The sequence below is a fragment of the Amblyraja radiata genome, chromosome 5, assembly GCF_010909765.2.
Source record: "Amblyraja radiata isolate CabotCenter1 chromosome 5, sAmbRad1.1.pri, whole genome shotgun sequence".
NCBI classification, from domain to species: domain Eukaryota; kingdom Metazoa; phylum Chordata; class Chondrichthyes; order Rajiformes; family Rajidae; genus Amblyraja; species Amblyraja radiata.
Genome location: NC_045960.1, coordinates 17,055,925 through 17,081,401, shown reverse-complemented (window position 1 = coordinate 17,081,401; position 25,477 = coordinate 17,055,925). Strand labels below are relative to the sequence as shown.

At 43.1% G+C, this 25,477-nt stretch overlaps 1 protein-coding gene across 2 annotated transcripts in view; it reads left to right on the top strand.

Moving 5' to 3' along the window:
- agpat5 (1-acylglycerol-3-phosphate O-acyltransferase 5) overlaps window positions 1-21,932 on the top strand; it is a 114,210-nt gene extending 92,278 nt beyond the window's left edge. The window contains exons 7-8 of one of the 2 annotated variants that reach the window (XM_033020681.1): window positions 15,231-15,363; window positions 20,890-21,932. In XM_033020681.1, the coding sequence (XP_032876572.1) occupies window positions 15,231-15,363; window positions 20,890-20,920 (164 nt within the window). In that variant the 3' untranslated portion in view covers window positions 20,921-21,932. The remainder of the gene's footprint in view (window positions 1-15,230; window positions 15,364-20,889) is intronic. The other variant, XM_033020680.1, reaches the window with a different exon arrangement.
- Window positions 21,933-25,477: the final 3,545 nt, after the last annotated feature.

The following is a 25,477-nucleotide window of genomic DNA, read 5'->3' as shown; positions in this document are numbered from 1 at the left end:
GCTATGATACTGTACTGAATGAATGTTTGAGGTCGGTGATTGAGTACCATTCAACTGGGATGCTTTCTCTTAGATGGGTGTTGGGTCCCATACACACTAAAATCATGCCGTCCTGTTGGCATTGTAATGATTAGGTGGTAAAGAAAGCAAACTCAATGCTGGCATTTATTTCACGAGGGCTGATATACAAAAACAGGGATGTAATGTTGAAGGGCCTGTCCCACTTACGTGTCCTGGGCAAGCAAATTAAGCGACCTCGTGGTCGCGTTGAGGCGCATGGGCATCGTATGGCCGCGTGGGCTGGTCCCACTTAGAAGCGCGGAGGGGTATGTAGTTGTGTGCGACATCGCGCGGGGCTCCGAAATTTTTGTAGTGAACGAAATCTTCGTGCGCCAACGGCCTGTCGCGGAACTGACGGCCAAATTGCGACATCCCAAGACCCTGGCGCGACGCAACGCCTCACCTCCAACAACAGCAGAAGCAGGCAAACGATCGCTGAACTAGGCCTGGGGCTCACGGCCGTTGCAGTCCAGATCCGCACCCATTTCTACTCCCAGAGCGGGGCCAAGAAAATTGAAGATAGACACAAAATGCTGGAGTAACAGGAGATTGAAGAAGAGTCTTGACACGCAACGTCGCCCATTGCTTCTCTCCAGAGATGCTGCCGGTCCCGCTGAGTTACTCCAGCTTTGCCTCCATCTTCAAATGACGTCAAGTGCTCCAGGCGGCTGTGTGTACGCATGGGATCGCGCCTGACCTTCGTGGGACCATCTCGGCTCAACGCAAACACAAGGTCGCGTAATTTGTGTGCCAAGGACACATAAGTGGAACAGGCCCTTGAGGCTCGATAAGATGCTGCTAAGACCGCATTTGGAATATTTTTAGCAATTTTGGGCACCATATCTGAGGAAGGATGTGCTGGCTCTGGAGAGAGTCCAGACAAGGTTTATAAGAATGATCCCAAGAATGAGTAGGTTAACCTATGATGAGCCTTTGTCGACACTGGGCCTGTACTCGCTGGAATTTAGAAGAATGAGGGGGGACCTCATTGAAACATACAGAATAATGAAAGGCTTAGATAGAGTGAATGTGGAGAGGATGTTTCCATTGGTGGGAGAGTCGAGGACTAGAGGTTATAGCCTCAGAATTAAGGGACGTTCTTTTAGGAAGGAGATGAGAAATTTCTTTAGTCAGAGGGTGGTGAATCTCTGGAGTTCTTTGCCGCAGAAGGCTATGGAGGCCAAGTCAGTGGATACTTTTAAGGCAGAGATAGATAGATTCTTGATTAGTACAGGTGTCAGAGGTTATGGGAAGAAGGCAGGAGAATGGGGTTCGGAGGGAGAGATAGATCACCCATGATTGTTGACTTGATGGGCCGTATGGCCTAATTTATTCCTTATAATCTTATTAGATGAAAGGAACTACAGATGCTAGAATCTTGAAGGAAAAAACACAAAATGCTGAAGTAACTCAGCGGGGCAGACAGCACCCCTAGAGGACATTGATAGACAACGTTTCGGGTTGGGACCCTTCTTCAGTCCCAACACAAATCGTTACCAATGCATGTTCTACCGAGGTGCTGTTTGACCTGCAGAGTTACTCCAGCACTTTGTGTATCTTGCACAGCATTGTATTAATGTTGAATGCAAGATAAATATTTGGAAGATCAATGGGGAATACATTTCTTGCCCTTTTTCAAACACCAATCTACTTGGAAGAACAACAAGATCTTTTTAACAATCGTTTGGAAGATAGTATTTCTGACCATAGTACTCCCTCGAGACTAGTGGCATTTCATATGTAACTTTCTAAACTACTGGAGTATGAGCCTAAACAGGACGCAAAGTTATTTGGAGTCCCGACCCAAATCATCACCTCTCATGTTCTCTAGAGATTCTCCCCGACATGCTGAGTTACTCCTGCACTTTGTCGTCTTTGGTAAACCAGCATCAGCAGTTCCTTGTGGCTCCACAGTATGAACCTATAGGATTGTGAAACGTCTCCCATTCTTTCTCTCCAGAGATGCTGCCTGTCGCGCTGAGTTACTCCAGCATTTTGTGTCTACCTTGGATTGTGATCAAGTATCTAATGTGAGAGCTGAACTTCCCTTGTGCTACCAATTTAGCCATATTAATCACAAATTCAGTAGTTATGATAAGTTGTGTATGAATAAAGGCAAATTATAGTTTAGATTAGAGATAGTGCGGAAACAGGCCCTTCGGCCCACCAAGTCCGCGCCGATCAGCGATTCCCATACACTACCATTATCCTACATGTAGCTCTGAATTGCAATAGACTTATTATTATTGCACTAGTATTGTTTGTTTTTTGTGAGCGGCAGGTGAGAGATGTTCAGACGGAGAGCACTGCCAGAGGCGAACGGGCCGGCAGAAGACGCTGAAGTGGCGGCCAGTTCTTCTGCCCGAGCTGCTTCCCTGCCTGGCTGCAATGCGGTGGCTCCGCGCCCAGAGCGCCGCGGCAGGGGTGAGTGAGTGGGCTACTGGCATGATCCCCGACCCCCTCCTTCTCAATGCTCCTGCCCTCCCCGCAACTTTGCCCCTGGCCAGACTCTCCACACGCTGTGAAAGGAGCTCTACCCCAAATTGGTCCCTTGAATTAGTATTAGTATAAACTTATTCATTCATTCATTAGTCATTCAATAAGATCACAACTGATTCAACTTGTCCCGGTGTGTTCCCGTTTTTCCCACCATCTATACACCTGCCGTCACCCTCCACCCCCCACCCATTCAGTAATTCAGAATGAAGGAGATTTGGAAGCATTGGGCAAATTGAATTGTTACTTTCTTTATTTTTATTTTTTATTTTTACGGAGAGAACAATCTGCGCATGCACGGCTTAAGATTTTTTTTTTAAAGCCGACCGACTGCCTATCCTGAGTAATTAATTTTGCTGCATGTCATTGTGATTTATATCATGTCTTGATTGGTGACTATGTTTAGTTTGTGACTTTATTTGAAGCAGAAATAATATGTGAATGCTTCATTGAGCATAATTCTGACTGGTAACTACGCACTTCGTCCGAGCACATTATCGCACGCGTCATGCAAGCCGTCTTAAATGACCACCTGAACTGTCATTTGGCAACCTAAAAGGCTGCCTAGGTTGCCCAGCTGGCAACAGTGAAAAAAAGTTAAGTGAGAGCCCTGGCTGGAGGCAGGAAACATGTTCCCGATGTTGGGGGAGGCCAGAGCCAGGGGCCACAGTTTTAAGAATAAAGGGTAGGCCATTTAGAACGGAGATGAGGAAAAACGTTTTCACCCAGAGAGTTGTGAATCTGTGGAATTCTCTTCCTCAGAAGGCAGTGGAGGCTAATTCTCTGGATGCTTTCAAGAGAGAGTTAGATAGAATAGAGCTCTTAAAGATAGTGGAGTCAAGAGATATGGGGAGAAGACAGGAACGGGGTACTGATTGTGGATGATCAGCCATGTTCACAGTGAATGGCGGTGCTGGCTCGAAGGGCTTCTCCTGCACCTATTGTCTATTGACAAATTACAATTTTACCGAAGCCAGTTAACCTACAAACTTTGGAGTGTGGGAGGAAACCGGAACATCCCAAAGAAAACCCACGTGGTCAAAGGGAGAACATACAAGTTCCGTACGGACTGCACCCGTAGTCAGGATTGAACCCAGGTCTCTGGCGCTGTGTGGCAGCAACTCTACCATTACACCACCGTGCCGCCCTTATCAAGGTGGAAATAGCAGTGTGTTGAGAAGTCTTTCAAATGTCTATCTTGTGCAGCAACAGGTCTTCTCCTGCTTGAATGCGAAACCATGTTTCATGCTTTGAGATGGAGCGACTCCAAATGTCTTGCTTGTGTTTAATTTCATTGTTTAATTTGTTTTCACACAACAGTCCCCAAGTGGTGCCAATAAAACACAGCTTCAATCAGCGGCTGTTGCCACTTTACAGCAAAAGGTGCAAGATGTTTAAGCAGTTTCTGGCTGGGGTTCATCCATTCATTTTTTTAGCTTTCAGTTGACAAAGTCTTATTTGTCGTAGGTAAAGTTAAGTGATACTTAGTCTCTATAGTGCATTGAAAGAAGGACTGGCACTGTACTTTGTGGCATGAGTCCATACACTCACATAATTCGGCACTATATTTAGCCTTCAAAAGAAAATTGGTGTAATTGATTTGCAGCATTACATAATGTGTGGATAAAAAGGGCTACAAATTCTTTAAAATAGCAAGATGAAGCTTGTTGGAAAGTACAAATAAATAACACACCATTTTCTAACTGGATGCTATTAACTTGTCGTTGTCACATCCATTTTGATAACAGACCAATTACAAACAAAACTTCTAACCAGTGTTCAGTTGTGGACCTAACCATCTGTCTTCATTGTCAAGATTTAAGTTGAGTACGATTTCATGATTTCTTCTCAGTAGTTTGAGGTTGATGCAATGGCTAAAATTTGCTTGTGTTAACAAGGAAGCGGCTCCTTATCTCCTTCTCGATCAAGCTTTCTTATTCTTGGGTAAAATGGGTCAAATTCCCAGAATCCATAATAACAAAGAACTGCAGAATCAGTCTAGTCCCCACCCTAAACATCACTTGTCCATTTTCTCCAGATATGATGCCTGACCCTCTGAGTTTCTCCAGCATGTTGTGCCTATCTAAGGAGCAGCAGATGCTGGTTTATACCAAAGAAAGACGCAAAATGCTGGAGTTACTCTGCGGGTCTGGCAGCATCTCTGGAGAATATGGATAGTTGATGTTTCGGTATTGGGACCCTTCTTCAGACTGATTGCGGGGTGAGGGGGGGGGGGGGGGGAGTAAATAAAGCTGGAAAAGAGGAGGGGCAGGACAGAACAAAACCCAGATATGAACAGTACAAAACCAGAGATGAAAAGACAGTTGTGAGCCTGAAAGGATAAAGAGTTGTAACGGTATGAACGTTGATTCTCCATTTTTAGATAACTAACGCACAAACTATCTCCTTCCCATTCTCCCTCAAGACCCCCCTCTTTCTTCGTCTCGTTGACTGCACCAAGCTTCAGTGTATCCCTCAGCACGTACTCCTGCAGTCTGGATTTGGCCAATTGGCAACATTCCCTGACGGACATCTCGCTCTGCTGGGAGATCATTGTCTCTCCTTTGTTCAGTTCATTTTGAAGAGTACACTTTTGGGACATTGGCAGCAGTGGGTTCCAGGTGACCTTTGATGCTCAGGCGTTGTTCCGTGTTGAGTTCTACACTCAAGTGGTGATCAAGTCAACAGCACTTTCCTATCGTGTGAACAGAATATTTGTTGTAAATCATTGTGTCAATGATTCCAAAAGACACATTGGAGTAACTGCAGAATCAGTCTAGTCGTGACCCGAAAAATCACGTCCATTTTCTCCAGAGACGCTGCCTGACCCTCTGAGTATCTCCAGCATTTTGTGCCTTTCTAAGGAGCGGCAGATGCTGGTTTATTCCAAAGAAAGACACGGAATGCTGGAGTTACTCAGTGGGTCTGGCAGCATCTCTGGAGAACATAAATAGTTGATGTTTTGGTGTTGGGACCCTTCTTCAGACTGATTGCGGGGGGGGGGCGGGGTAAATGAACGTGGAAAAGATGAGGGGCAGGACAATTTAAGACGAGTCTTGTTAACCAGATATAGTGATTTTGTTGAAAATATAGATGTTTAATCTAATTTCTGCTCAGTCCAATTTCAGCACGTGATATTATCTGCTTGCAGTGACCGGCATGTTTCTGTTCTGGATGATGTTTAAAGATAGTGACCATTTGATCCTAGTATATGTGTGGATTTTAATAATAGAAACTGTTTTCATTTTCAGAATGATTTTTTTATCACGGAAGCTACTTCCAAATGTAAAAACGTATTTGTCCTGTTATCGGTATATATGACAATGAAATATTCTTGACATATGAATTGGGCATGTTGAAAGATAGTACAGTACTCTGACATGCAAATATTTTTAAATGTTACCTCAAGAGCAGGCAACTAAATAGGATTCATTATGGGATTGATCAAATACAAAAGGTTAGCGACTTGTCAGAAATGTTGTTAACAACAGTGACCAATTGAAAAATTAAAATAATTTGCATATTTTTAATGTCTGAAGTCCAACGTAAAAGATATGTTAAAGCAAATGGTGGGAATATTCAGCATCGGTGAAGTGGGAAGCATTTTGGGTCAGACTTTTCATTTAAATTGGGAAAAGATTACTTTGGGAAGGAGACAAATCTGATTTGTGTGATATGGCGGTTGCTGAGCAGAGATAAATTCTCAATATGATAGATAATGTAGTTTTGTCAAATATGCACAAAGCATGCTCCTCCCCTTAGTAACAAGGGGTGGCACGGTGGTGCCGTGATTCAATCCTGACTACGGGTGCTGTTGGCACGGTGTTTGTATGTGCTCCCCGTCATCTGCGTAGGTTTTCCCCGGGATCTCCGGTTTCCTCCCACACTTCAAAGACGGACAGGTTGATAGGTTAATTGGCTTGGTATAATTGTAAATTGTCCCCGGTGTATGGGTGCAGGGATTGCTGGTCAGTGCAGGTTCAGTGGGTCGAAGGGCCTATTTCCGTGCTGTATCTCTAAACTAAACAATTTTAGGGGTGCCTGATAGAGTTATACAGTGTAGAAACGGGCCCTTTGGCCCAGCTTGCCCACACTGACCAACATACCAAATCTACACTAGTCCTGCTTGCCTGTTTCTGGCCCATATTCCTCTAAACCAGTCCTATCCATGTACCTGTCCAAATGTTTCTTAAACATTGTGATTGTACCTGCCTCAACAGCCTCCTCTGGCAGCTCATTCCATATAGCCACTGTGTGGAAAAAGTTACCCCCCCCCCCCCTCATCTTAAACCTCTGTCCTCTGGATCTCGATTCCCCTACTCTGGGCAAAAGACTCTATGCCTCCACCCAATCTATTCCTCTCATGATATTTGCAAAATGGTTTTGCTGACCCAGTTGAAAGTTTCCTGGCAAATATCATTTGACAATTTTTTTCTCTCGTGTTGGCTTCATTCCAACAACCGATCATTTTGAGTGTTGCCAGTTTTATTTCCCTAATTTTCATAGCCTGGGAAAAATGAAGTGGCATATCGGGGGAAACATATCTTAGTCCAGAATAAAGAAACCAAACACTGAGCGATTGAATAATATTCTGCCTTTGCCAACTTTGGCCTGAGAACATATGGAGGATGATAGTTTCAATGTTTTTGATTCTTTTTTAATTCAATGTCAAGTTTCAAGAATGCTTAAATTACAGAATAATGGCAAGAGCTGCCTCGGTTATCACAATGACTTTGGAAAGTACATGGAAAATTGACATATTTCACATAAATGAATTTCCCAGTGCACAGTAGTTCCTCATAAATCCTCAACTTCAGAATTAATGGCAAATAATTTAATTATAGCAAGATAATATGTCTGGTTAGATAAATATAATGAAATACTCTGAATTTAATTACCCTTGATGGGTGAATGTGCAAGGGCATTGCTTGGCATATTACGAAGCAGCACTTATATCTCGTGCAGCACTTATCATTGATCTTAAAACAAAGCTGTGGGTAAATTGTTACACCTGATCTGGCTCCAAAAATCACTAAATATCTTGCTTCCATTTTCTGTTGGTATTTGATCTTTTCAAGAATATAAGTGAATATCAACAGAATAAGTTTTACCCAGTGTGGGGGATTTCAGAACCAGAGGACATAGGTTTAAGGTGAGTGGGAAAGGTTTAAGAGGAACCTTTTTAACAGAGTGGTGGGTATATGGAACAAGCTGCTAGAAGAGGTAGTTAAAGCAGGTGCTATAACATAATTTGGATATTTTGATAGGTATATAGATAGGAACCGTTTAAAGGGATATGGGCCAAACGCGGTCGGGGGCGGGGGGTGGTGGTGGGCTAGCATATAAAGGGCATCTGGGTCTCCATGGACAAGTTGGACTGAAGGGCCTGTTTCCGTGCTGTATGACATCATGATTCTATGAGATAAAGGCGGGGTGGGATTAATTTGGTCGTTTTCCTGGTGTAATAAACTTTAATGGACCTTAAAGTTCATGTTCATAACTGAGTGAGATTTATTTGTTGCAGCAGACGAGGAAACCAGGTTGAATGAATGAATGATACTTTGGTTTGAACAATTGCCACGTATCTTTGATAATTATTGCAATGGGGGAACAATGATTCCTTTCAACGAGGAGTGCCACAGAATGGATTTTGCAATGTATGGAAGAAAAGGTTGTAGGAATGAACTACAGATGCTGGTTTTCGCTGAAGATAGATACAACATGCTGGAGTAACTCAGTGAGACTGGCAGCCTCTCTGGATAGAAGGAATGGGTGACGTTTCGGATCTAGACCCTTCTTCAGACTGAGCGTCGGGAGAGGGAGTTACAGAGATAAGGAAGTGTAAGAGATCAAAGGGAGATGCAGATCAAGGAAAATGTAGAATAGACCATTGTTAGCTAGGAGAAGGTGACAACAGGGCACTGAACAATACTGTGTCGGTGCTGACTCAGATACTTGCTGCTTCTCAGAAACCAGGACTGCTGCATCAGAGACTTGTCCAGAAGAAGACAGAAATCCCATTGACTTAAATTGCAAAGAGAAAAGCACAGCCAGTAAGGAAGATCAGCATGGTGAAATGTAGACCTTTCTCAAGTTGATTCAATCAATGTAATCCAAGGGACAGTCAGTCAGTCTGAGAACCGGGAAAGGGGAGGGATGGAGAAAGAGAGTGGGAAAGCAAGGGTTACTTGAAGTTAGTTTGTTTCGCTGAACACCTCGGCTCAGTTTGCCTAAACCTACCTGATCTCTTGGTTGCTAAACGCTATAACTCCCCCTCCCATTCCCACACGAACCTTTCTATCCTGGGCCTCCTCCATTGTCAGAGTGAGACCCAACACAAATTGGAGGAACAGCACCTCATGTTTTACCTAGGCAGCTTGAATATTGACTTCTCTAACTTGTCCTTTGCATGTCCTTTGATCTCTTGCTCTTCCTTATCTCTGTAACTCCCTCTGCCCTGACGCTCAGTCTGAAGAAGGGTCTCGACCCGAAACGTCACCTATTCCTTCTATCCAGAGATGCTGCCTGACTCGCTGGCCGATAAAACGTTGATTCAGTCAAATACAAATCTCCTCAATTCTCCTTGGGCCTGCAGTGTGCCACCAGGCGACATTTTAGCTGTGATTCAATGCATAACATCTATGTTTAGCAGCATTTAAAAATAGATCCATGCATTTACATGTGCGTGTCTCATTTAATTATCCACTCTGAAAAATGCATTAGTTTTGGAATTTAGAAGATTATAGGAAATGGGGATTCTTTTAAAACATAAGGTTGGCATTAATTGTAAACCATCCAAGTCTCTGTGGGTTCAGTTGAATTGCAATAGGCTTGTACTTAGAAAGCCCCTTGGGTAATTTTAAATGATGTGAAATGAGAAGTTCTTGGGACTTCCAGCATTCCCTTGTGACTTCTATCATAAAATCCAGCTGCCTCAACTCCATGATGTAAAACAGGGGAAGCTGTACTTCAAGTAATCGTGTTCATTCATGTGCTTGTATTCTTTATAGCTTGAGTATTTAGTGTTTTCTGCCAAAACACTAGCTTTGGTCTAATCCAGATGTAGAACCATAACTTCAATGTTCTTGAAGAATTGGAGTGAAATCGGACAAATGTTAACGTTAAAAGAAAAGATGTTTTGATAGATGAGGAAAAGCTTAATCAAGGAATTGCGTTTTAAGAAATGGGAGAGGGTGTGTGAGATGTGAAATTTATGCCTGGCCATTCTTGACTTAGGGCTTTCACAGCTCGGACACCACCACCATTGGGGCAAAGAAAATGTTGAATGAACATGCAGCATAATTGAAGGAATACTGACTACACAATGATTGTTGGTTATGGTCATACAGTATGGAAATAAGCCCTTTGGCCCAACATGCCCACACCGACCAACATGTCCCATCTGCACTAGTCCCACCTGCCTGTGTTTGGCCCATATTCCTCTTAACCTGTCCCATCTCGACCCGAAACGTCACCCCTTCAGAGATACTGCCTGTCCGGCTGAGTTACTCCAGCTTTTTGTGTCTATCTTCTATCCATATACCTGTCTAATCGATTCTTAAACGTTGCGATAGTCCCTGCCTCAACTACCTCCTCCGGCAGCTCGTTCCATATACCCACGATCTGTTGTATGAAAAAGTTACCCCTCGGATACCTATAAAATATTTCCCCTCACACCTTAAACTAATGTCCTCTGGTTCCCAATTTCTCCCACTCTGGGTAAGAGACTCTGCGCCCGCCGGATCTATTCCTCTCATGATTTTATACACCTCTAAGATTACCCCTCACCCTCCTGCGTTCCAGGGAATAGAAGGTAGACAAAATTGCTGGAGAAACTCAGCGGGTGCGGCAGCATCTATGGAGCGAAGGAAATAGGCAACATTTCGGGCCGAAACCCTTCTTCAGACAATAGAGTTGGGAGAATGCTGGAGTTAAGAGAAACAGTTCTGAAAATAAGGATAAGAATTTGAGCCTTTAAGTCATTGGTGCAGGTCAGTGTGTGTGAAGGTAAGGATAGGTGCAGCAGTGTTTTGTAACACCTCTTGGTCAGGGGAAAGAGTAGAATTGCAGGAGGTGGGGAGAAGGTTGGAGTGAATGATTTGGAGGAATTGACACCATTGATTTTTTTTCATTGTACCTATCCCTCACCATAAGTGCAGAAGACAATAAACTTAACGAACTTCATCAGGAGTTTGACAGGTGGTATGAGGCAACTCGGTGGAAACACGATTTTCAAAGTGGAATCAACAAGGACTCGTGGTGGAGATAATATGATGCCAAAGGCTCAGATTGATCTCCAAGATATTAAAAGCTCGGAGAGACAATCCAAGATATTAAAAGCTCGGAGACAATCATCAGAGGAGGCGATAAATTGGCAGCTAGGAAATCAAAAAGGCACCAGAACATAAACTATGGCCAGAATGTCTGGTTTAGATATCAAAGCACTGTGAAAAACGTGTTTAGTTTGCTATCCAAACAGATGAGATACAGTGCCCACCATAATGTTTGGGACAAAGACCCATCATTTATTTATTTGCCTCTGTACTCCACAATTTGAGATTTGTAATCGAAAAAGGCACATGTGGTTAAAGTGCACATTGTCAGATTTTATTAAAGGCCATTTTTTATACATTTTGGTTTCACCATGTAGAAATTACAGCTGTGTTTATACATGGTCCCCCCATTTCAGGGCACCATAATGTTTGGGACACACGGCTTCACAGGTCTTTGTAATTGCTCAGGTGTGTTCATTTGCTTCCTTAATGCGGGTATAAGAGAGCTCTCAGCACCTAGTCTTTCATCCAGTCTTTCCATCACCATTGGAAACTTTTATTTCTGTTTATTAACATGAGGACCAAAGTTGTGCCAATGAAAGTCAAAGAAGCCATTGTGAGACTGAGAAATAAGAATAAAACTGTTGGAAACATCAGCCAAACCTTAGGCTTACCAAAATCAACTGTTTGGAACGTCATTAAGAAGAAAGAGAGCACTGGTGAGCTTACTAATCGCAAAGGGACTGGCAGGCCAAGGAAGACCACTACAGATGATAACAGAAGAATTCTCTCTATGATAAAGAAAAGTCAATAAACACCTGTCTGGCAGATCAGAAACACTCTCAGGAGTCAGGTGTGGATTTGTCAATGACCACTGTCCGCAGAAGACTTCATGAACAGAAATACAGAGGCTACACTGCAAGATGCAAACCACTGGTTAGCCACAAAAATAGGATGGCCAGGATACAGTTTGCCAAGAAGTACTTAAAAGATCAACCACAGTTCTGGAAAAAGGTCTTGTGGACAAATGAGATGAAGATTAACATATCATCAGAGTGATGGCAAGAGCAACGTATGGAGGAGAGAAGGAACTGCCCAAGATCCAAAGCATACCACCTCATCTGTGAAACACGGTGGTGGGGGTGTTATGGCCTGGGCATGTATGGCTGCTGAAGGTACTGGCTCACTTATCTTCATTGATGATACAACTGCCGATGGTAGAAGCATAATGAATTCTGAAGTGTATAGACACATCCTATCTGCTCAAGTTCAAACAAATGCCTCAAAACTCATTGGCCGGCGGTTTATTCTACAGCAAGACAATGATCCCAAACATACTGCTAAAGCAACAAAGGAGTTTTTCAAAGCTAAAAAATGGTAAATTCTTGAGTGGCCAAGTCAATCGCCCGATCTGAACCCATTTGAGCATGACTTTTATATGCTGAAGAGAAAACTGAAGAGGACTAGCCCCCAAACAAGCATAAGCTAAAGATGGCTGCAATACATGCCTGGCAGAGCATCACCAGAGAAGACACCCAGCAACTGGTGATGTCCATAAATCGCAGATTTCAAGCAGTCATTGCATGCAAAGGATATGCAACAAAATACTAAGCATGACTACTTTCATTTACATGACATCGCCATGTCCCAAACATTATGGTGCCCTGAAATGGGGGGACTATGCATAAATGCAGTTGTAATTTCTACATGGTGAAACCAAAATGTATAACAATGGCATTTATTAAAATCTGGCAATATGCACTTGAACCACATATGATTTTTTTTCTATTACAAATCACAAATTGTGGAGTACAGAGGCAAATAATTAAATGATGGGTCGTTGTCCCAAACATCATGGAGGGCACTGTATACCATACATAGATACAATCCGTTCAAACTCAAGTACAATAGATAGAGCAAAGGGGAAGAAACACAGTGCAGAATATAGTTATCAGCATTAAAGCACATCAGTTCCTTGGACAATGTTCTCAATGGGGTAGTGAATTGCATAGTACCCTAACTTATGGAAGGACTGTTCAGAAGCCTGACAACAGAGAGGAAGAAGCTGTTGTAGAAACAAAGAACTGCAGATGCTGGTTTATACCAAAGATGGAGTAACCCAGCGGGTCAGGTAGGTCTGGAGAAAAGGGATGGGTGGCGTTTTGAGTCAGGACCTTCAGACTGAAATTAGGTGGTGGGGAGCTGAAAGCAAGCGCAGATTGGTTCTGGCCTTTTCTCGCATTCAGAACTTCACCTGCCCCCTGTGGCCAATTCATCCCAATTGTGTTCTGTTAATGAGGAAGTCGAGAATCCAGTTGCAAAGGGATGCGCAGAGACCAAGTTCCCTGAGCATGATAATAAATTTGGAGAAGATGATGGTGTTGAAGCTGTAGTCTATGAACAAAAGCATGACATTTTTATTGTAGAAGTGGTCCAATCGTCTTCTTGCGTATGGCGTGCATAGCCTAAAGTTGTAGATCAAGGGTGGACATCCAGGCCAGGACAGCATCAGTTACTGGGTGGATGGCTTTGATGCCCTGGGGAAAAGCCTCAGTGAGCAGTCATTCATGATGTGTGGTCTGAATCTGGATATCTGCAGTCGCAAGCAGGGCTGTCTGTCATCCCCCACTTATGCAGGTGATGGGCTGTTCTTGCATGGAGGGTGCGGATTCTGTTCAGAGTTAGCCATTGCTTGCGATGGAGGTCAAAACCCGGTGGTTTCACTGTGGGGTTTGTGATGACCTCTCTGTTGTTGGCGTTGGCATCTTTCCAGGCTCTGCCCCACTCAGTCTTGGAGTCAAAGTCTTCCAGGGATTTAACAGAAGACCAGAAGGGTTTGCGTGACTTCAGGCACATGTTGGGCAGATTGTTCAAGTCAGCATGGATGGGAAGGTCAGGGTTAGCCTCGATGGTGCACCAATCTCCAGTGCAGAGTGGAGAGCCAGTGAGATTGCATCGCCCGTTGATCTATTGTGGTGGTAAGAAGATTGTAGTGGGTCCAGGTTCTTGCTGAGGTAGGAGTTGATATGCACCATAACCAACCGCTCAAAACACTTAATTGCCATGGTTGTTAGTTGGTCGGTAATCATTGAGGCATGTCACCTTACTCTTTACTTTAATACTTTTACTTTGGAGGTGGAGCGTGGAAACATGCCCTTCGGCCCACCAAGTCCGCGCCAGCCAGTGCTGTACACTAGCAGTATCCTACATACTCGGGACAATTTAAAAGTTTACCGAAGCCAATTAACCTACAAACCTGCACGACTTTGGAGTGTGGGAGGAAACCAGAGCTCCCACAGAAAACCCACGCGGTCGCAGGACGAACATACACATTCCGTTTTGACAGCACCTGTAGTCAGGATAAAACCCAGGTCTTGGACATTATACGACAGCAACTCTATCACTGTACCACCCCCTTCTTAGGCACCAGTATTGTTGATGTCCTTTTAAACCAGGCAGGAACCACAGACCTCAGTAATGGAGGTTGAAGATATCCACAAAAATTCCAACTAGTTGGTCCACGCAGGTTTTGAGAAAACGAACAGCTAGACCATCAGGGGGTAAGACAGTTTCCGAGGTTCACCCTCCTACATAATGTAAAGCCTCAGGAAAACACGATGTTAACATGAGGAATGAGTGCTCCATTCAGTTACACATAACAAATGGTACTTACCATACATTTTGTTGTAATTATGTCTGTGTGCTAAGTAAACCTCGTGTACCATAAGCTTTACTTGTGAATAGTTTGTATATTGGGCACAGTCATTTTCAGCATATGATGATTTTAAATCAATTGGTTTGTGCTTTCTTAGACTAAACAATAGTTCAGACCTAAGATAGACACAAAGTGCTGGAGTAACTCAGCGGATCAGGCAGCGTCTCTGGAGTGAAAAGAAGGGTGATATTTTGGGCGGGACTCAGAAGTGCCCCGACTTAAAACATCACCCATCTTTTTTCTCCGGAGGTACTGCCTGACCCCTGGGTTACTCTGGTACTTTGTGTCTATCTTTTGTACATACTAGCATCTGGTTCTTTGTTTCTATATAGTAGTTAAGACCTCTTCAGCTATTATTGTGATTCTGCTCTTTTTGAGGTGATTTTACTTTAAACTGCAGGAGAGAGGGCTATCTGTCTCTCCTGTTTCAGGATCTCATTTTCATAGGCATTTTTAAATGACTAGATCATGAGGCACAATTAAATTTTCTTGTTTTTGCTGTAATTTACAATAAATCTGCCAATATGAAAATAGTGCACATGCATTTTAAACTCTTGCATATCTTATTTATTGGAAATGTACATAGAATCAAATCTTTCAGTTAGAAATAGTCAATAATATTGCATTGACAATAGTTCACAACTTTTCATTGTTTTTAATCTAAAGTTTTTTTGTTTGATTTGCAGAATTTTTGTGCAGAGAGTGCCCAAAGATACACATTTACTTTGATCGTGTAAATGTGAAAGAAATTCCAGAGGAAACTATTTTCATGAAGAGATGGTTACATGAACGTTTCGAAATTAAAGACAAGTCAGTAGTATTTTTTTGAAATATGGTACTCTTAGAATAAATAATGATTGCAGGTGCTGCTTGAGACTTAAATGGTGGCACAACTGTAGAGTTGCTGCCTCACAGCGTCAGAGACCCGGGTTCGATCCTGACTACGACTGCAGTCTGCCCAGAGTTTGTACGTTCTCCCCGTGACCGAGTGATTTTTCTCCAGGTGCTCTGGTTTCCTCCCACGTTCCAAACACATGCAGGTTTGTAGGTTAATTGACTTCTGTAAATTGTCCCGAGTGTGGGATGGGGTAGCATAGGACTAGTGTATGGACAATTGATGGGCCAAAGGGCCTGTGTTCACATTGTATGTCTAAACTAAACTAAATGAGCAGGTCATGCAATTTTAAAGATTTTTCACAGCATATAATCCCAGTTACTTTTTAAGAATTCAAATTCACATTTATGTGTCACATGCACCAATTAAGGTACAGTGAAATGAGTTGCCATACAATCAAAAAGAGCACAATACACAATAGAATTTAACATAAACATCCACCACAGTAGAATCAACATTCTTCACTGATGATGGAAGGCAATAACTTTCAGTCAATCTTCCCCCTTTGTTCACTGTGGTGGGGGCCATGAACCCTCCGTGGTCGCCGCTACAGACAGCCCGACATACAAACCCTCTCGTCGGGATGATCGAAACTCCGATGTCAGGACGGATCGGAACATGCATTCCGCTGCTTGGAGTTCCCGAATTGGCCACTTTCTTACCGGAGACCGCGGCGTCACGATGTTATGGGCAGCAGGCCGGCGGTCGGAGCACTTCTTCTGGCAATCCCTGGCAAGGGATCGTCCTGCTCTACGATGGAAAGTCCACGCCGCACCCGCGGCTAGATGCTCCGCAGACCGCGGATTCACGATGTTATAGTCCGCAGGCCAACTGTCAGAGCACTTCTTCTGGCGATCCCCAACAAAGGATCGCCCCGCACCGCGATGGTAAGTCCGCCGTGCCTGCTACTGAAGCTCTAGGCCGGTCTCTGAGAAAGGCACACCAAACCAGTTGTTCGGCCGTGAGGGGGCGAAGATGCGACAAAGAGAAAAGTCGCATCTCCGTCGAGGTAAGTGACTGAAAAACGGTTTCCCCCTATTCTCCGCCCTCCACGCCCCACACTGAAACATATATTTAGACATACTAAAAACTTGAACTTGAACACCTCAGCTGCCTTAACTGTGTGCTGCTAGTATCTTAGAGGGAAACGGGCCCTTCAGCCCACCTGGTCCATGACGACTATCAAACATTTACAGTAATCCCACCCTAACCCATTTTATTTCCAATCATTCCCATCAACTTCCACCAGATCCCTATCTATCATCAACTTACAGTGGTTAATAATCTGCTAAACTATGCATTTTTGAGATATGGAAAGAAACTGAAGCACTGGGAGGGAACCCATGGAGGGAACGTGCAAACTTCGCACAGTACCGGAGATCACGATTGAACCCAGGTCACTGAACCTGAAGTAACGGTTCTACCTGCGTATCTCTGTGCTACAGGGTACAGATGAAAAACAGTTTTCTCTTTGTGTCCACACTCACCTGACCCTTTGCAAAGGAGAAAATTAAAAAGGAAGGGAAGAACTGCAGATGCTGGTTTAAATAGACACAGAATGCTGGAGTAACTCAGCGGGCCAGGCAGCATCATTTGAGAAGAAGGGTCTCGACCCGAAACGTCACCCATTCCTTCTCTCCAGAGATGCTGCCTGTCTGCTGCGTTACTCAAGCATTTTATGTCTACCTTCAAATTAAAATGGAACCCTGAACAACCTATTGTGTGAGTGCCTGGACATAGTCAGCACAGAAACAGGCCTTCAGCCTAAATGAACTTATGATGAGCATTTGAAGGCACTGGGCCTGTACTCGCTGGAGTTTAGAATGATGAGGGGGGGGACCTCATTGAAACTTACGGAATAGTGAAAGGCCTGGATAGATTGGAAGTGGAGAGGATGTTTCCACTAGTGGGAGAGTCTAGGACCAGAGGCCATACCCTCAGAATAAAAGGACGTGCCTTTAGAAAGGAGATGAGAAAAAAAATCTCTTTAGTCAGAGGGTGGTGAATCTGTGGAATTCATTGCCACAAACAGCTGTGGAGGCCAAATCAATGGATATTTTTAAGGCAGAGATTGATAGATTCTTGATTAGTAAGGGTGTCAGAGATTATGGGGAGATGGCAGGAGAATGGGGCTGAGAGAGAAAGATAGATCAGCCATGATTGAATGGCGGAATAGACTTGATGGGCCGAATGGCCTAATTTTGCTCCTTGAACTTGTGAACTTATCCACACTGACCGTTGGCATATTGGACTAGTTCCATTTGGCCCATAGCCGTCTAAGCCCTTCCTATCCATGTATCTGTCCCAATAGCCATTCTTAGTCAGGTGCCAACAAATGGGAAAATCATCTCTGTGTTAAAATTAATTGTGGCATCAGCTTTTCGTTTTTTTAGTCTACCAAAACATTTATTCTGTGCCCTCTGTATTAGATGATCCAGAGTTAAATGACCAACAGTTGCTGAGCCCATTGTTGTACTATTACTCTCTGACTAATGTGCTCAAAACTATGATTCTTATTAAAATGCATGTATTTGAGCTGCTCTATTTATATACACCTTAAGTTCTATATATTGTAACCTGGAGCAACTTATTAAATGCTCATGGGCATTGTATGGGTAAGTTGGGGGTAGAAAAGGACAATACTATAGCATAGACTGACAAGCCTGTTTCTGTGAACCCAAAATGATTGTCTCAGATACTACTGGAAATGTTTTTCATGCTCAGGACAGCGTGAGGTTTTCTTGTGGACGCTGTGAATTGTGAAACTGTCGCAGTTTGCAAATTCTCCTAAAAGTGCCACTTTTTACTACTTCATACCCCTTCCTCCTCACCCCCACCCCAAATGTGCTATCACAGCCTAATGTCATGAAACTTCAGAACAAGCTTCAATAGTTTAGTTTATTATCACGTGTACCGAGGTAAAGCTTTTGTTGCATGCTAACCAGCCAGCGAAAAGATAATACACAATTTCAGTCGAACCATTCACAGTGTAAAAATACATGATAAAGGGAAATTTAGTGCAAGGTGAAGTCCGATCAAAGATAGTCCGAGGGTCACCAGTGAGGTAGATAGTAGCTCAGGACTGCTCTCTAGTTGTTGCTAGGATAGTCCAGTTGCCTGATAACAGATGAGAAGAAACTGTCTCTGAATCTGGAGGTGTTGGTTTTCGCACTTCTATGCCTCTTGCCTGATGGGAGCGGGGAGAAGACATTGTATTAAAATATTCGACATTGCAGGGCATTTAGATCATTAGCACAAGCACCTTCAGGAACCATACTATTGTTGATGTAGGGTCACTATACCAACTGTGGTATAGCTTATTATCACGTGCACCGAGGTACAGTGAAAAACATTTTTTGTTGCTTGAATCCAGTCAGCGGAAAGACTATTCATGATTGCTATCAAGCTGTCCACAGTGTGCAGATACAGGATAAAGGGAATAATGTTCAATGCAAGATAGAGACCAGTAAACTTCGATTATAGATAGCTAGGTACTCCGTACAGACATTTTTTGTTTTATTTTGCACTTAAGAACTCGGCACCTGGTCAGTTTCTGCAGTCTCCATTTAGTTTATGCTTTAATGTGAGTGCAGAAAATTACACTGACCCAAGGAAGCATTAAAGAACAAAGGATGAAGATCATGGTCAGAATGGTGTGCACTGTCAATACTCTTGATCATGTGACATCATTGCTTATTTCTTTTGAAATTATTAAGAATATGCATGTATATTTTACGGTTTTCCTGTGCGCATGTTGAACAAAAAACATCAAGCGCTGCTGCAGCTCACTGTTGTTAAAGCGATCCTGATATCAGGTCACAACACTTCCCACTGCCTCTATGGATGCTGAGTTCTTCCGGCGGATTACTGTTTGCTCCGGATTCCAGCATCTGCAGTCTCTAGTGCCACCATTGTTATCCATCATTGCTGCCTTTATTAGTTTAGTTTAGAGATACGGCGTGGAAACGGGCCCTTCAGCGCACCAACGCCGCGCCGACCAGCAATCACCCGTACACTAGTTCTATCCTACATACACGAGGGACAATTTACAGAAGCCAATTAACCTACAAGCCTGCATGTCTTTGGAATGTGAGAGGAAACCGGAGCCCCCTGAGAAAACCCACAGGGTCACGGGAAGAATGTGCCAACGCCACAGACAGCACCCGTAATCTGGATCCAACCCGGGTCTCAGGCGCCATAAGGCAGTACCTCTTCAACTGTGCTGCTGTGCCACTGTGCTGCTCTGTCATGCGATAGGCAAATATTTCTCAGGGCATTAGGATAACTGGCCATCTACAAAGTTGCACCGTGGGATCTTTAATGTTGACGTGAAAGGTCAGTGGTTTAATATCTTGTCCATTGATGGGTTCTCTGACGGTGCAGAACATTGTCAGATTCTCTGGACTGGGACAAAGCGGAACTACTTAATGCATAGAACTGCCACTGAAATAATCAAGAGCAGAACCATAGAGCAAGCAGGATCTACTCCAGTGCACCAGAATAAGAAAGTGATCCTTGTATTACATGGGTTTGCAATGCAATCTAACCTTGAAGAAAATGTTAAACTAGAAGTTGAGCAACGCCAAAGTTGAGGAAGTTTTTGTATCAGTTTAATTCACTTTTCAGGAAAAAAGTGAGAGCCATCTAAACCGGAATGGTATCCTTGATCCAAAGTCTTTAATAAGTACACATTGCCCTCAGGACTAATGGTGATCCCAGGACAGTCCTTGCTCCAGACTTTAGAAATCTCAAGAATTTGTAATGCTGATTGAGTAGGCATGTTACCATGTGACATTTTCTGAACCTGTTAGCGAGCACTGTGCATTTAATTCCCTCTTTTTTTTATCAGAGCCAACTGTGAATTCATAAGTTCGAATAGCAGAATTAGGCCATTCATCCCATCAAGTCTATTACACCATTCAATCATGGCTGATCTATCTTTTCCTCTCAACCCCATTCTCCTGATTTTGCCCCATTACCCCTGACACTTATTATTCAAGAATCTGTCCATCTCTGCCGTAAAAATATCCATTGACTTGGCCTTCACTTCCATCTGTGGCAAAGAATTCCACAGATTCGCCACCCTCTGACTGAAGAATTTCCTCCTCATCTCCATTCCAAAGGTATTTCCTTTTATTCTGAGGCTATGTCCTCTTGTCCTAGACTCCCACTTGTGGAAACATCCTCTTCACATTCACTCAACCCAGGCCTTTCACTGTTCGGTAAGTTTCAATGAGGTTTTCCCCTCATCCTTCTAAACTCCAGCGAGTGTAGGCCTGGTGCCGTCAAACGTTCATCATATGATAACCATGATAATTCATGCTTACAACTGCAAGTTTCAAGATAAGGTATGTGCAAGAGGGAAGCAGTTTTTGGGGCATGTTGCTGGTCTCTCTCACTTGACTTGGAGCTTCCATTGTTGTCCTATTTGACCTCCCCCCTCTCTGACAGATTGCTTACAGATTTCTACGAGGCAGATGATGAACAGAAGCGACACAAATTTCCCGGAGAAGGACGCCACTCACAGTTGAGCCTTATGAGGACTCTACCATCCCTGCTCTTTCTTTGTTGTCTGACAGTTCCCATGCTCGCGACAGAAACTGGAAGGAAGATTTATATGAAGACTTGGCTTTACGGGACTTTAATCGGCTGGTTATGGGTGAACATTAGTCCTTAAAACTCCAACCCTCGAAGTTTGAATTATATAGAATAATCTGAACATAATTGCTTGTATAGCATTTTTTGGAAGTTACCTTTAAACTGGAATTTCTAAATTGCTCTTGAAGAAATTTTATATTCTAATGAAAAACATTTGCCTTAATGACCGAGATGAACATATTACAGTAATCCACCTGTTTAGTATGGCTGTAATATAGTGGTAATAATTTACCTGCTCAATGTAATTGTAGAGCCCTGATGTCTTTCTGTGCATTTTGAAGAAGAAAATGTCATTTGTTTGGAGGATTTGTATGGTGTGCGATTGGAACATGATGGGGAAGGTGCTTGATTTGATGTTACAAGTAGCTACAGGTGTATTGTGTCGAGGGACAAAACTTACTGACTTATTGTATTTGTTTGCATCAAGTCTTCTATTTAACACTGTACATTAAGGAAAGGGTCTTTAATTGTTTGTGTTTCATTGCATTTTGTTCTAATTTAAGGGTGTCATTACAACCACTTTGGTGCTTTGAAATGATAAAGGAGCTAGATCTGATTCATGGTCATTTACTCTCCCTCAATATTTTATCTTTAAATTGTTCTATCAAGAGCATTTCCACGACGATATAATCACTTTGGAGCATGGGTTACTTGTGGAGGGGAAAAAAACAAATTATTTTTAGGTGTGATGGTGAAAGATGGATGAAAGGCTTAATTTCAGTTACTACTTAGTTCTGTAAACCAATGAATTTTAAAGATACATGATTACTGTGGCATTTCAGGTTGTATGTGTATGTACTAAATGTACATAAACGGTCACGTTGTTGGACTGAAACCATTTGTTGTCCTTGGTGTATTCATCTCCTTGAATACCATCATCTGAGGCCATCTCCGTAGCACTGGCAAATCAAGTGGGTAACACGACATTGACCCGAGTGTGGATAAATGCTGAAGAGTCTTCCGCTCTTGTTCCTCTGATGTTTCCTCATTGTATTGCCTAGTGATTGTCAACTCTTAACTGTGATGCCTTGATGTGCCGATTACTGTATTTACAGAAAGCATGTGCCTTTTAGCCTATAACTGACAGATCCATTCTCAATACTAGTATCAATGACTGGCAGTCTTAAGAGGAGCATATCTGAAATGCATCACAATTATAACCAGCGGCCGCATTGATATATGGAAAAGCCGTACTGACTCGTGGGTGCAGGAAGCAAGGTGAAATCTTTCTGAAGATAGACGCAAAATACAGTAACGCAGCAGGACAGGCAGCATCTCTGGAGAGACGGAATGGTGACGTTTTGAGTCAAGACCCTTCTTCAGACATGATCTGAAAAAGGGTCTCCACCCGAAACGTCACCCATTCCTCCTCTCCAGAGATGCTGCCTGTCCCGCTGACTCCAGCATTTTGTGTCTATCTTCAATGTACAACCAGCATCTGCAGTTCCTTTCTACACATTAAATCTTTCTGTGTGATTTCTCCCTCCGAAATGTACAGGAAAAACCCATTCTGTCCAAGTGTACAAATCCTGACTTTTTAATCTTACTGAAAGTTTTATAATTCCTCTTTGAGTGCTCTTTGAGTGCCCCTGCTATTGGAATACTGTTTCAGGATGCTTATGAGTTCAACCCATTCTTAATTTTGCTTACCTCAAATAACAATACAAGCAAAGTAAGTCTGTATAATTTGTGGATGTTATCACTGGCATGAATACATACCCTGGATCTCTTTTCCCAAGAGCACAATTGTGGGCTGAAGGAAAGTGTTATCAATGTTATTACATATTTTCAGGAGAATTCAAATGGTGCAGTGCCAATGTGATTAATCCTAGTTCCTAATACGTAATAGAAATCACCTTTAATGCAGGTGGGTTCAATTTTTTAAAGCACATTTGTTTTAATATACAGTATGTTTACAACATCTCCGTACCATAGATTTGCATGCAGATTTTTTATTTTTTTCAGCTTTTTTTAAGCACTATAATTTTGTGTATCATGTTGCATAAATAAATTCTGATTAAAATTTAACATCTCCATATCTGATTTTTAACTTTGATTTTTCCAGAACAGTATTCAAACATGATCTGCTTGTTTCTATTCCATTCCTAGATAAAGTATTTGCAATCTTGGCAATAGAATGTGTTGGAAATGTTTTGGAACGTAGACAAATAGGTGCAGGAGAGTAGGCCATTCGGCCCTTCGAGCCAGCACCATCATTCAATATGATCATGACTGATCATCTAAAATCAGTACCCTGTTCCTGCCTTTTCCCCATATTCCTTGATTCCTTTAGTCCAAAGAGCTACATCTAACTCTCTCTTGAAAACATCCAGTGAATTGGCCTCACTGCCTTCTGTGGCAGAGAATTCCACACATTCACAACTCTCTGGGTGAAAAATAAATCCCTCATTACAGTCCTAAATGGCCTACCCCTTATTCTTAAATTGTTTCCCCTGGTTCTGGACTCCATCAACGTCGGGAACATTTAGCCTGTCCAATCCTTTAAAAAATGTACATGTTTTTCGATAAGATTCTATCTCATCCTTCTAAATTCCAGTGAATACAAGCCCAGTCAACCCATTCTTTCATCATATGTCTGTTCCGCCATCCTGGGAATTAACCTGGTGAAACTACTCTGCACTCCCTCAATAGCAATAATGTCCTTCCTCAAATTAGGAGACCAAAATTGCACACAATACTATAGGTGAGGTCTCACCAGGGCCCTGGACAACTGTATAGGACCTCCTTGCTCCTAAACTCAAATCCTCTCGCGATGAAGGCCAACATGCCATTAGCTTTCCTCACTGCCTGGTATACCTGCATGCTTACTTTCAGTGACTGATGTACAAGCACACACAGGTCTAGTTGCACCTCCCCTTTTCCTAATCTGACGCCATTCAGATAATAATCTGCCTTCCTGTTCTTGCCACCAAAGTGGATAACCTATCATTTATCCACATTATACTGCATCTGCCATGCATCTACCCACTCACCCAATCTATCCAAGTCACCTTGCAGCCTCATAGCATCCTCATCGCAGCTCACACTGCCACCCAGCTTTGTGTCATCCGTAAACTTGGAGATGTCACATTTAATTCCCTCGTCTAAATCATTAATATATTTTGTGATAGCTGGGGTCCCAGCAGCGAGCCTTGCGGCACCCCACTAGTCAAGGTTTCAAGGTCAGTTTATTGTCACATTTACCAATTAAAGTACAGTGAGATTTGAGTTACGATATAGCCATACTAAGGGAAAATCAACAAAACACACAACCACATAAAAGTTAAAATAAACATCCATCACAGTGGAGAAAGGCAATAAAGTTCAATCTTCTTCCTCTTGTTCTCCCGCGGTCAGGGCAGTCAAACCATCCACAGTCGAGGCGATCAAAGCCCCCACAGCCGACGAACAAAGGGTGATCGAAACTCCCGCGTTGGGGCGGTTGAAACTCTCTCCGTGGCATGAAGCTCCTGAATCGAACACTTCTAACCAGAGACCGCGGGCTTCACGGTTAAAGTCCACAGGCCCCGTGGTTAAAGCTTCGATCCCCGGTAAAGGGATCGCAAGATCCGGGAAGTTAGTCCCGCAGACTCCCGAAGCTTGGAGCGCCCGTCGGTCTCCAGGAAAGGCCGCCAACTCCGCGATGTTAGGCCGCAGTGCGGACGGAGATACGATGCGGGAAATAATCGTATCTCCGTCGAGGTAAGAGATTGAAAAAAAAGTTTCCCCAACCCCTCCCCCCGCACCCCCCACATAAAACAAACCAAGGAACACTAAAACATACTTTTTAACACATACTAAAAATAACAAAAAGAAAGGACTGTCAGACTGTTGGCGAGGCAGCCAATGTTGGTGAGTCACTCCCTGCCATTCTGAAAAGAACCCGTTAATTCTTACTCTTTGCTTCCTGTTTGCCAACCAGTTCTCTTTCCATGCCAATACCACACCCCCAATACCCTGTGCTCTAATTTTGCACACTAATCTCTTGTGTGGGACCTTGTCAAAGGCTTTTTGAAAGTCCAGATACACCACATCCACTGGCTCTCCCTTATCCATTCTACTTGTAACATCCTCAAAAGAGTCAAAAGAACATTGGAAAATGATCACCAATACCTCCACGATTTCTGGGGCCACCTCCTTGAGTACTCTGGGATGCAGATCATCAGGTCCTGGGGATTTATCTGCCTTCAGTCCCAACAGTTTACTGAACACCATTTCCTGACTAATGTTGATTCCCTTCAGTTCCTCACTCCCACTAGATCTTCAGTCCCCTAGTATTTCTGGGAGATTGTTTGTGTCTTCCTGAGTGAAGACAGAACCAAAGTACTTGTTTAATTGTTCTCCCATTTCCTTGTTTCCCGTTATAAATTCACCTTTCTC